The sequence below is a fragment of the Balaenoptera acutorostrata genome, chromosome 6 (genome assembly GCF_949987535.1).
Source record: "Balaenoptera acutorostrata chromosome 6, mBalAcu1.1, whole genome shotgun sequence".
Taxonomy (NCBI): Eukaryota; Metazoa; Chordata; class Mammalia; order Artiodactyla; family Balaenopteridae; genus Balaenoptera; species Balaenoptera acutorostrata.
The window spans coordinates 31256858-31270799 of NC_080069.1; the positions used below are offsets into that span (position 1 = coordinate 31256858).

A 13942-nucleotide genomic window follows, 5' to 3' on the forward strand; every position below is an offset into this window, starting at 1 on the left:
AGTTTTGTAATTTGTTTTCACATAATACGTTGTGAACATTTTCTCATATGTTAGCACATATAGATTTTCTCATTCTTTTAAATAGCTCTATAGTATTCCATCTTATGGAGGTACAAGTTATTTTTAACATACCAATTCATGCTAGACAATTAAACTGTTTTCAAATTGCTACTGCTATGAACACTGGGATAACGAATATCCTTATACATGTCTTTGTACCCATACTGGAAACATTTCTGGAGGATACTATCCTAGGAAGAGAAAAGCTGAAACAAATGCATAAACATTTAAAATTTAATAGATACTAACAAATTGCCTTACAAAAATTTAGGTTAATTTAAACGTCCACATGTAAAGTATGACATACCCAAGAATATACTAAAGCTATACCCAAGAATATACTAAGGCTCTAAGAAAAATGAGCATCTATGGATCATTGTGAAGGCCTTTGCAATTCACTGAAAAACTACCACAAATAATGTTGCCACCCACCAGTTCTGACCTCACAGGAATTTCATTATAAGTGGAGTCTATATTTTCTGAAAAAAACACAGAACACATGGTCCAAGAAGTAAAAGAGTTGTATGCAGGCAGATGAATGACATGATTGAAATCTCAGCCAGATGGCCTTTAAGGCTGTCAGGCTCACTACGGAATGACCATGACCCACAGGCAACACAGGAAACTTATAACAGACAGAAATGCACTTGCAGGGAGAAGCAGCAGTAGACACCAGAGCCAGGCTCTATATGGAAACAGTTCCTTCCCAGTTGATATTGTTAGAAACCAACTCTTGGTCTTAGCTACTCCTAAGGCACAGCTAAATAATGATAAAAATATCTGACACCCAACACTTTCCCATTCCTTTCTCAATATTCTTCCCTTGATAGCACAAGCTATTGTGAATCAAGTTAACTGTCTTGTAAGACAGATTCTTTTTCTGGCTATGAGTTTTTCTTTTCTTTCCCTGACTTCCCCCTGCTCCCCATAAACTATAGAAACCTGAAGGTACCAACCTTCTTTTTTCATATAAATCTCTACGGAAAGGGCCTCTTTGAAACTATGGTTAACTTGACACCAGGGAATATTTGAAAGGTACAAAGTTCTCAAGTTCTGGTACCAATTCTATGATATTATGATATATAATAAGAAATATATATTTGGTCTTAATCCCTGTTTTGGCAGAGCTCTTAAAATCCTTGGAATTTCCTAAGTGATGGGAACCAAAGGTGTCTTTTGTTACGTTAATGGAGTGACTTTTGTAAAACCCCTAGGTAACCTAAGGATGGTGAACCAAGCACATGGCTACAGGGTTGGAACTTTCATACTCCACCTCCAGCCCCCTCTGGGGAGGAGAGAGGGGTCAGAGATTGAGTTCAATCACCAATGGCCAATGATTTAATCAATTCTGCCCATGTAATAAAGCCTCCATAAAAACCCAAAAGGATGGGGTTTGGAGAGTTTCCAGGTTAGTGAACGTATCCACATGCTATGAGAGTAGCCCACCCCAGTTCTGGGGAGAGAAGTTCCTGTGCTTGCTACCCTTCCAGATCTCACCCTATGCACTTCTTCATCTGGCTGTTCATGTGTATCCATTACAATCTCCTTTTATAATAAACCGGTAATCTAGTAAGTACAATGTTTCTGAGTTCTGTGAGTTGCTCTTCAGACCCAAGGAGGAAGTCATGGGTTGGTGAGAAGCCCAGGTGACAACTGGAACTTGTGACTGACATCTGAAAGGGGGGGGTGCAGTGGCAGGGGGCAGTTTTGTAGGACTAAGCTCTTGACCTGTGATATCTGACTCTAGATCCAGATAGCTAGTGCTTGAATTGATTTAATTGCTTGGTGGTGTTGAGAAAACACATACTGGAGATTCCTAATAGCAGTGATACGCCAACCCCTTTGAATCTCAGGTTCTTCATCTGTAATAGGAGCACGATGCATAAAAGTATTATAATCTGAAAATTATATGAAATTTTTACTTTTTATATCTCTGTACAATTTTTTGTGTTAATTTTAATTTTTATGTTTTGTGTTAATTTTTCAATCAGAAATGAAAATGCTCTTAGAGGTTATTTTTCTGATTAAATCTAATACTTTTTCAAAAACTTCTATTTTTACTCCAAAAAGAAATGTAGGACTTCCCTGGTGGTGCAGTGGTTAAGAATTCACCTGCTAATGCAGGGCACACAAGCCCTGGTCCAGGAAGATGCCATCTGCCACGGAGCAACTAAGCCTGTGCGCCACAACTACTGAGCCTGCGCTCTAGAGCCCGCGAGCCATGACTACTGAGCCCGTGTGCCACGACTACTGAGCCCGTGTGCCACAACTACTGAAGCCCACATGCCTAGAGCCTGTGCTCTGCAACAAGAGAAGCCATCGCAATGAGAAGCCCACACACCACAACGAAGAGTAGCCCTGGCTCACTGCGACTACAGAAAGCCCGCGCACAGCAACGAAGACCCAACGAAGCCAAAAATAAATAAATAAATAAATTAAAAAAAGAAAAGAAAAGAAATGTAATTTTTTTTCTTTTTAATCATTGCATCAAATAGGATAAAATGCCTAGGAATAAACCTACCTAAGGAGGCAAAAGACCTGTACTCAGAAAACTATAAGACGCTGGTGAAAGAAATCAAAGGTGACACAGATGGCAAGATATACCACATTCTGGGAGTGGAAGAATCAATATGGTCAAAATGACTATATTACCCAAAGCAATTTACAGATTCAGTGCAATCCCTATCAAATTACTAGGGGCATTTTTTGCAGATCTAGAACAAAAAATCTTAAAATTTGTGTGGAAACACAAAAGATCTCGAATAGCCAAAGCAATCTTGAGAAACAAAAATGGAGCTGGAGGAATCAGGCTCCCTGACTTCAGACTATACTATAAAGCTACAGTAATCAAAACAGCATCGTACTGGCACAAAGACAGACTTATAGATCAATGGAACAGGAGAGAAAGCCCAGACATAAATCCACGCACCTATGGTCAATTAATCTACGACAGAGGAGGCAAGAATATGCAATGGAGAAAAGACAGTCTCTTCCTAAGTGGTGCTGGGAAAACTGGACTGCTATGTGTAAAAAAATGAAATTAGAACACTCCTTAACACCATACAGAAAAAAAACCCAAAATGGCTTAAAGACCTAAATGTAAGGCCAGATACTATAAAACTCTTAGAGGAAAACACAGGCAGAACACTCTTTGACATAAATCACAGCAATACTTGGATCTACTTCCCAGAGTAATGAATATAGAAACAAAAATAAACAAATAGGACCTAATTAAACTTAAAAGCTTTTGCACAGCAAAGGAAACCACAAACAAAAGGAAAAGACAACTCACAGAATGGGAGAAAATATTTGCAAACGAAGAGACCGCCTGGGGATTAATCTCCAAAATACAAAAAACAGTTCATGTAGCTCTACATCAAAAAAACACAAACAATGGAATATTATTCAGCCATAAAAAAGAATGAAACAATGCCATTTGCAGCAACACGGATGGATCTACAGATTATCATACTAAGTAAGTTAGAGAAAGACAAATACATGGTTATCACGTATATGTAGAATCTAAAAAATGATACAAATGAACTTATTTACAAAACAGAAAAAGACTCACAGACTTAGAAAACAAACTTATGGTTACCAAGGGGAAGGTTGGGGGGAGGGATAAATTAGGAGATTGGGATTCATATATACATACTATTATATGTAAAATAGATACTCAACAAGGACCTACTGTATAGCACAGGGAACTCTACTCAATACTCCGTAATAACCTATATGGGAAAAGAATCTGAAAAAGAATAGATATATGTGTATGTATAACTGAATCACTTTGCTGTACACCTGAAACTAACACAATGTTGTAAGTCAACTATACTGTAATGTAAAATAAAAATTAAATAAAAAACTAAAAAAAAAAACAAAAACAAAGTAGTATTTACTTCTACACTGGACCAAGAAGGAAATTCTGGGTAAAAAAATAGTCCTTTTCCTAGGCCAGGGGAAATAAGTAGATAAACTAGCTGCTTGGACACGTAGAAGAGGGGAATAGGAATCAGTAAACTAAGACGTGTTCCACATGTTTTCTTATATTATTTTCCTCTAAACTCCTGAAAATATACTCTTGACCTTCACTCTGTCCACTTCTTACAGCTTCCTTTCTGGATCCCTTTCCTCAAGCCTTGGAATTCACCAACATGAAACAGGCATGGTTATCCTTTCAGGAGGCCCAAACAGTTGGATTATTTCCAGCTTTAGAAGTACACTGGAAGCTAACTGGCTTTGTTGTGCTATTTGAAACTCATTATCAGATTTCTCCTTCCAAAACATATCCTGCTACATAACACCATACCTATGTATTCACCACTAGAAAATTATTTAGTAGAGGCTTTCTGGGTTTCTAAGAAATTTTATTAAAAGGCAAATTTCCCCAGGGTTATTAGCACATATGAGTGATTATGACATACCTAAGAACAGATTCCCAAACAACAAATCATAAGACACGTGACCAGAGAGTTCATGCTACCTCCCAGCCCCAACAGCTTTACTGATTCTAGTAAATACATTTATTTTTTGTATAATTTGTAATAAGTTTATTAAGTTATAAGTATAAACTATGTCCTGATTACTAATACTGACGTCTATTTAAAAATCAAAGTAAAGAATATTTTTAAAATAATACTTAAGCATGACTTAAGCAACTTTCTGAGAAAATTTCAGATGTTCTCTAATATTGTATCCAACTCAGTTTTCCTTAATTAACTGTGTTCTATTTCTAGTGTGACCCATCTATTGTCTATTTATTTCTTCCTATCTATCATGATAAGACTTTTAAGCATTCATTCATTTAGTTGATATTTATTGAATACTTATTTTGTTCTAGGTAATGGGTTATAAGGGCATAGCCCTAAACAATACATATCCAGGCCCTGCCTTCCACAAACCCAGGGAGTTAAGAGATTTTTTCGTTACTTGACAATAACAACATCCTTGGGAATTCCCTGGTGGTCCAGTGGTTAGGACTCCATGCTTCCACTGCCGGGGGCCTGGGTTCGATCCCTGATTGGGGAACTAAGATCCCATAAGCTGTGTGGTGTGGCCAAAAACCAAACAAACAAACAAACAAAAAACCCCCAACTTTATCCTGATAATCTCTTTGTAGCTAGATAAAATTACTTGAACAACTTCTACTAAAAATGCCTCTTTTAGAGGGAATGTACTTCAACATAATAAAGGCCATATATGACAAGCTCACAGCTAATATCATACTCTTTGGTGAAAAACGGAAAGCTTTTCCTCTAATATCAAGAACAAGATAAAGATGCCCACTCTTGCCACTTTTATTCAACATAGTATTAGAAGTCCTAGCCGGAACAATTGGGCAGGAAAAAGAAATAAAAGGTATCCAAATTGGAAAGGAAGAAATAAAACTCACTATTTGCAGATAATATGATAGTACATATAGAAAACTCAAGACTCCACCAAAAACTCAGAACTAAAAAATAAATGGAGGGACTTCCCTGGTGGCACAGTGGTTAATAATCTTCCTGACAATGCAGGGGACACAGGTTCGATCCTTGGTCCGGGAAGATCCCACATGCCGCAGAGCAACTAAGCCCGTGTGCCACAACCACTGAGCCTGCGCTCTAGAGCCCGCGAGCCATAACTACTGTGCCTGTGTGCCACAACTACTGAAGGCCATGCACCTAGAGCCCATGCTTTGCAACAAGAGAAGCCACTGCAATGAGAAGCCCGTGCACTACAACGAAGAGTAGCCCCCGCTTGCCACAACTAGAGAAAGCCCGTGCACAGCAACGAAGACCCAACACAGCCAAAAATAAATAAAAATAAATTTATTAAAAATAAATAAATAAATAAATGCAATAAAGTTGCAGCATACAAAATCAATATATTGAAAGCTGTTGCATTGCTATACACCAATAATGAACTATCAGAAAGAGAAATTAAGAAAACAATTGCATTTACAATTGCATCAGAAAGAATAAAATATGTAGGAATAAGCTTAGCAAAGGAAATGAAGGACCTAGACACTGAAAAGTTTAAAACATTGATGAAAGAAATGGAAGACACAAATAAATGGAAGTGTTCCATGCTCATGGATTTGAAGAATTAATATTGTTAAAACGTCCATACTACTGAAGGAAATCTATAGATTCAGTGCAATTCCTATCAAAATTTCAATGGCATTTTTCACAGAAATAGAATAAACAATCTTAAAATTTATGTCGACCCACAAGACCCTGAATAGTCCATGCAATCTTGAGAAAGAAGAACAAAGCTGGAGGCACAACACTCCTTGATTTCAAACTATATTACAAAGCTCTAGTAATCAAAACAGTATGGTATTGGCATAAAAACAAACACATAGATCAATGGAACAGAACAGAGAACCCAGAAATAAACTCACACATAAGACAATTAATTTACAATAAAGGAGCCAAGAATATACAATGGGGAAAGGAGAATCTCTTCAATAAATGGTGTTGGGAGAACTGGACCACTCTCTTATGCCATATACAGAAATTAACACAAATGGATTAAAGACTTTAACATAAGACCTGAAACCATAAGATTCCTAGAAGAAAACATAGTTGATAAACTTCTTGACATTGGTCTTGGCAATGTCTTTTTTTTGCTCTGACAACAAAAGCAAACAGAAGCAAAAATAAAAACAAACAAAAAAAAAGTGGGACTACATCACACTAAAGCTTCTGCACAGCAAAAGTAATCAACGAAATGAAAAGGCAACCATCTGAATGGGAGAAAATATCTGCAAATCATATAGCTGATACGGGGTTAATATCCAAAATATATAAAAGAACTGATACAACTTGATAGCAAAACAAACAAACAAAAAAACCCACCAAACCAATTTAAAAAATGGGTAGAAGATCTGAATAGACATTTTTCCAAAGAAGACAATCAGATATCCATCAGGTACATGAAAAGATGCTCAATACCATTTATATCAGGGAAATGCAAATCAAAACCCCAATAAGGTATCACCTCACACCTGTTAGAGTGGCTGTTTTCAAAAAGACAAGAGACAGCAAGTGCGGGCAAGGATGTGGAGAAGAGAGAATCTCTGCACTGATGATGGGAATGTAAATTGGTGTAGCCACCATGGAAAAGAGTATGGGAGGTTCCTCAAAAAATTAAAAATACAACTACATATGATCCAGTAATTTTACTTCTGGGTATTTATACAAAGAAAATGAATATACTAACTTGAAAAGATATCTGCACCCCATGTTCATCACAGCATTAATTATGATAGCCAAATTATGGAAACAACCTGTGTCCATCAATGGACAGATTGATGAACAAAATATGGTATGTATATGTACAATGGAATGCTATTTGGCTGTAAGGAAGAATGAAAGTTTGCTGCTTAAAACATCATGGATGGGGCTTCCCTGGTGGCGCAGTGGTTGAGAATCTGCCTGCCAATGCAGGGGACACGGGTTCGAGCCCTGGTCTGGGAAGATCCCACATGCCATGGAGCAGCTAGGCCCGTGAGCCACAATTACTGAGCCTGCGCGTCTGGAGCCTGTGCTCCGCAACAAGAGAGGCCGCGACAGTGAAAGGCCCATGCACCGCGATGAAGAGTGGCCCCCGCTTGCCGCAACTAGAGAAAGCCCTCGCGCAGAAACGAAGACCCAACACAGCCATAAATAAATAAATAAATTAATTAAAAAAAAACAAAAAAACAAAAAAACATCATGGATGGACCTTGAGGGCATTAGGCTAAGTGAAATAAGTCAAAGAAAGACACATAATGTATTATCTCACTTATATGTGGAATAAGAATGAAATCAAAACAACAAAAATAAACCTCATGGATACAGAGAACAGACTGGTGGTTGTTAGAAGCAGGGGTGTGTATGCGTGTGGGGGAGGTGGAATGGGTAAAGGGAGTTAAAAGGTACAAACTTCCAATTATAAAATAAGGCATGGGGATATAATTTATAGCATGGCAACTATAGTTAATAATACTATATTACATATTCGAAAGTTACTGAGAGAGTAGATCTTAAAAGGTCTCACCGCAAGAAAAAGTTCTGTAAATATGTATGGTGATGAATGTTAACTAGACTTACTATGGTGTTCATTTCATGATGTACACAAATGTTTATTTTGTTGTAAGCCTAAAATTAACATAATGTATGTCAATTATACCTCAATAAAAAAAGTAAAAAAAAAAAAAAGGGAAGAAATGTAAGCTTTCATTCTTTCCCAAAATTCATTAAAATTATTTTATTCATATTGATCATAAGTAACCAGGCTCACACTTACCTTTTGTCTTCACATACTGCATATCTGGATTAACACACAGGGCAAGGTTACTAGGTAGAGTCCAGGGAGTAGTTGTCCAGGCAACCAAAGATATATTTTCATCTTCTTCCAAAGGGAAAGTTACAAATACTGAAGGATCTTGAACATCCTGAAATAAAATGAGATAAAGTATTTTTTTACAGACTCCATAATAGTAGACATGGAAGAAAAACGAACTGATCCTAAAGAATAAAATAAAATTTTATTTTCAGAATAAACTGAGCTTTAAAAAAAATCTGCCATATTTGTAAAAAGAAAATACAAAGCGAGAAATTCCAAATATATTTTTTACATAAAGAAAATGCTTTAATAATTACCTTAGTAGTCACAAATAAAACATTTATAGTGTAGCAAGTGGGCTACATAAATGAGGTTTCACTATTACAATGATCTATTTTATAATAAGTCCATAAAGAATTAGGTCAATAAAATAACGATTTTGGAAAACAGTATTATTCTTTATTTGAACTGAAGGGTATATGAGAATTCGTTTCAACTTTTCAGGAAGTCTGAAATTATGCCAAAAATTAAAAACAAACACAATCCTTAGTACACACTCATAGTATGGCCAAAGTGAAAAAAGACAGAAAATACTAAGTGCTGGCAAGGATGCAGTGTAATCAGAACTGTCTAGTGGAAGTATAATCCCTTTGGGGTTAGAGTGGGAGGCAATGAACCATGGTCCATGGGTCAAATCTGGCTGTTACCTGTTTTTATAGAGCCCAAGACCTAAGAATGGTTTTGACAGGACTGACAGATCATCTGGCCGACAAAGTCTAAAATATTTACTATCTGGCCCTTTACAAAGTTTGCCAACTCTTGTACTAGGGCTAAATGTAAGTATACCTTATGACTCAATAATCCCACTCCTGGGAATGTGTATATATGCTCCCCAAAAGACAAGTTCCAGAATGCTCACAGTAGTACTACTGATAAAAGCCAAAAATTGGATATTACCCAATGTCCATCAACATTAGAATGGATAAGTTAAATACTATACAGTAATTAAAATGATGATCTACAACTACACACAACATGGATGACTTTCACAAACATAATCTTGAGCAAGAGAAGCCAGACGCAAAAAAAGAACAAACTGGACAATTCCATTTATATTTAGTACAGAATCAGCAAACAATGAGGTTGGAAGTGAGGACAGTGGTTGCTATAGAGGAGTGGGGGGATACATGCTAAACTGAAGGGACCATGAGAAGGGAGAGCTTTTGACAGGTTGACTGACAAGGTTCTTCTTTAACTTTATCTGGGTGTTGGCTTCACATATATATTCATTTTGTGCAAGTATATGGAATAGAGCAAGTAAATGGAGGAGCAAAAAAGTGTTGTCTTATTAAGCCAGGAAATAGGTACTAAGATATGAAAATTATTAATTTTAGTATGTATAGTAATAAACATAAAAAAATTAAAAAGCCTCTAAAGGGAAATCTAAATAAAACATTAACAGTGATTTCCTTTGGGTACTGGGATTATAATTTTTTTTCCTCTTCTTTATATCTTCTATGGCTTCTTAATTTTCCACAATGAGCATAAGCCTCAAAAATAATCACATCAACCAGACTTCCAAAAACTAAAAATTTAGACAATATAAAAAATAAATATTTTTATATACCACAAGTTGGTTTACCTTTTGGAAAAGCTGGAAGGACTTTCTTCTGTAACTCAATTTAGTTCCGTACAGCTTGCTCTTTCCCAATAAGAGAATGTATTTATTTACTTATAGAAGAGTATAAACTTTGAAAACCCTAGGACCTAACAAGCTATAATGGGGCTCTAACATGTAAAAATTTAGTTACCAAAGAAAATTCCAGCACAGTACACAAGGATTTATATTACAAAACGTTTGGATCAACACCAATTGTTACCATTTAAAAAGAAAAAAAAGGCTGTGCCCTCTGAACACCTCAAATATCTATCAAAAGAATGAATAGATAAATTGTAGTCTATTTGTTATATGAAACACTGTACAGCAGTTAAAAATAAACTTAAAGCTACATGTATCAATATGAAGAAACTTTAAAACATAATGTTTAGTATAAAAGGCAAGGTGCAGAATAAGTACAATGAATGAGATTTTAAAACTTGCGAACAACACTAAATACTGTTTATGGATACTTAAACAGATAACAAAAATATAAAAATATGCATGAAAAAGAAACACCAAATTCAGCATAGTGGTTACCTATCAGGATGTGAAGAAGGAAATGGAAAAGAGAAATGTGCTGTAAATAAACAAACTGTGGTATATTCACCTACACAGAAATTAGAACAAAAGATCCAAAACTACACATAACATGGATGACTATCACAAACATAATGCTGAGTGAGAAAAGCCAGAAACAGAATACATAGTGGATCTTTCCACTTCTTCAAAGTACAGAACCAGACAAAACTAATCAACTGCTATCTGTGACATTTGATGTATTTGAAATCAACAACAACAGATGCATTTAGTGAAACCCATGTTTCGTTTTTTAATTTTTTGGCCATGCCGCGAGGCTTGCGGGATCTTAGTTCCTTCCCCAACCAGGGATTGAACCCGCGCCCTCGGCAGTGAAAGCACAGAAGACTTGCCACTGGACCACCAGGGAATTCTCCTCGTGAAAGCCATTAAATGGTATACTTAAGATTGGTGCATTGAATTATAGGTAAAATTTAACCCACCCCACCAAAAAAACCATAAACAAAACAAACATAAAAATGAAGTACGTATTTCTATAAAATGCAGAGGACAGAGAAAATGTTAAATTAGATTATGGAGATGTAATCATCAAAACTCAGATTGTGGGAAACTACAAGATAATATCTGTTTCCCAAACAACAATTTGCAAGGGGGAAAAAAAAAAGAAAAAGAAAAACATAGAAAGAGAAATGGAGACCTACACATTAAAACAGACCTAAAAGACAACTATTACCATGTATGAACCTTCCTTATGTCTTGATTAAAACAAAACAAACAAGAAAAAACAAACAAACAAAAACCAACTAGAAATAACCTGAGGGAAAAAAAAGGATGCTGTTTATAAGACAAATAGAAATGTGAACACTGATGATATGCAGGAGTTAAACAACTACAGAATATTTAATATTAAGAATATTAAAAATGATTGATGATGACTTTTTAAGGTGTGATAATGGTACTCTGGTAATGTTAAAGAAATATTTCTTATCTATTAAAGATATATAATGAACTACTTATTGATAAAATGATATGTCTAAAATTTGCTTTTGAAAAAAGGGTCTGGGAGAAATAAGTGGAGTGTGTAGATGGGGCAGGATTGACCATAGAGATTGTAGGGGATACATGATAGGACATGGGAGTTAATTATTCTGTTAATTAACTATTCTGTCTACTTTTGTATATGCTTGAAATTCTCCATGTTAAAGTGTTTTTAAAAAGTAAGCAAATACAGCAATATTTTAAGATTTGACAAAACTTCAGTCTTTGGTACTCAATAGTTAGTATATTATTCTCCACATTTTTATGTGCTTAAAATATTTTATTTAAAAAAAACATAATAACATGAGCACCACCATAGAAGGGTATTTAGGGGACAACAGGCAGGCATCATCATGCCGACCTCACAAGGATATGCAACAATCCAATGGGATGTTGAAAGCATTCTGTAAGACGAAAAGTGCTTTTGAAATGTAAGTGTTAATAATAATGATATGTAGGTAAATATACCACATTTGTTTATTTACAGCACATTTCTCTTTTCCAAACCTTAGCCATGAGATAGAATTCCAAACAAATCAACATCCTTTAAAAACAAAGAGGGTTAGATAAACTCAGAAATAAAACACCCCTTGAATATACATACAAGAGAACAGATAGTTCTTATTCCTGAAGACTTACAGTCTTTACTATCTCCCTGGATAAGGTAAAGCAGTACACTTTGTAAACAACAGTCACGTCTAAACTCTTATACCAATGACAGCAAGTTGTTCCATTCATCAAAGATCATAACACACCACCAATCGCAAATTAGATTTTCCTCCAAGTACTTTTAACAAATAAATGATATTACAAAGCCTCAGATGAGGCACAAAAACACCCTAAGCAATAACCCTTATGAAACAGTGACTGGAGGAAAATAGAGCAGAGCTGGACTTATTAAACAAAGAGAGGCATCAAAATATGGTTAAAACAAGCGAAACCTATCACATTAAGACACATCATTCACATCACTCCCCAGGCTAACATTCCACACTGGGACTAAGTTACCATGATCACCACAGCCATTTAACTTCTGAGTACATAACTTAACGCCAATGACATCTCACATACCCTGTAATTCTGGTGAGATTCAAAGTTGGAAAGTGGAGTATTGCATGCGGTGGAAAAGGGCATGACTTTCACTCCTCTATAAACAAGGCCTTTATCATAGAGCTGTTTGAAGACCCACCTGGCAAGTAAAGAGACAGAATTTTACAGTTACATAACCACAATTCTATTTTCCCAAATGCAAACATTTATGCCAGTTTCTGTTTGTAGTTTCTCACAGCCAAAGAAGTGGAAACACAATGTCTCTCAACTGGTGAATAGCTGGTAAATTACAACACATCAGTATAATGAGATATTATGTAGACATTAAAAGTGCAAATATCTGTTGACATGGAAAGGTGTTCATGACTTGATGTTGACTGAGAAAAGCAACTGACACCATACTGTACAATGAGGTACCAATTATGTAAAACTGTATGTATCAGTATACATATTTACATTTTTAGAAATGCTAAAAAAGTAGATTTTCACCAATATGTTAACTATGGTTGGGATTTCAGACTTTTTTTTTTTTAATTTAAATTTACTTATTTATTTATTTATTTTTGGCTGTGTTGGGTCTTTGTTGCTGCGCGCGGACTTTCTCTAGTTGCAGCAAGCGGGGGCTACTCTTCGTTGCGGTGTGTGGGCTTCTCATTGCGGTGGCTTCTCTTGTTGCAGAGCACGGGCTCTAGGTGCACAGGCTCAGTAGTTGTGGTGCAGGGGCTTAGTTGCTCCGCGGCATGTGGGATCTTCCCGGACCAGGGATCGAACCCGTGTCCCCCTGCATTGGCAGGTGGATTCTCAACCATTGCACCACCAGAGAAGCCCAGACTTTTTGTTTTTCTTAATAGTCTTCTAGTATACTGCTTAAATTTCACTGTAATGGACAGTTTTACAGAGGCAATTTAAAAAGTATAAACCACTGGGATTAGGATCAGATCTCTCTCCTACAGTCAGTCAAAAACTTTTATTAAACACTTAAACATGTTGCTTTAAGCTAAATGTAGCAAGACACTGGAAAACAGTCATCCCAGGTTCTCCTGTGGTGACTACTCATCTTTCCCAATTGGGTGCCAGAATTCATTTGGTAGGAATCCTTACTTGTCTTTAACTCATTTTTACAGTTCGATTCCTATGTACTTGGCACAATAAATGAATTAAATTCTCTCCCATTTGTTAAAATACATTTTTATGTAAAACTGTGCAAGTATTTTCATGGTATTCCTTTGGCTTTGGACAAAGCCTAAAAGGTGACATCTTGTAACAAATTTCCCAAGTTTAAAC

General features: G+C 36.0%; 1 protein-coding gene across 5 annotated transcripts in view; it reads right to left on the reverse strand.

The window, feature by feature from the left end:
* The window catches only part of IARS1 (isoleucyl-tRNA synthetase 1), an 85307-nt gene that overhangs the window by 57782 nt on the left and 13583 nt on the right, over positions 1-13942 (reverse strand). For all 5 annotated transcript variants that reach the window (XM_057547670.1, XM_057547671.1, XM_057547669.1 and 2 more), the window contains exons 6-7: positions 12680-12797; positions 8335-8482 (exon numbers count right to left, since the gene is read on the reverse strand). In XM_057547670.1, the coding sequence (XP_057403653.1) occupies positions 8335-8482; positions 12680-12797 (266 nt within the window). The remainder of the gene's footprint in view (positions 1-8334; positions 8483-12679; positions 12798-13942) is intronic.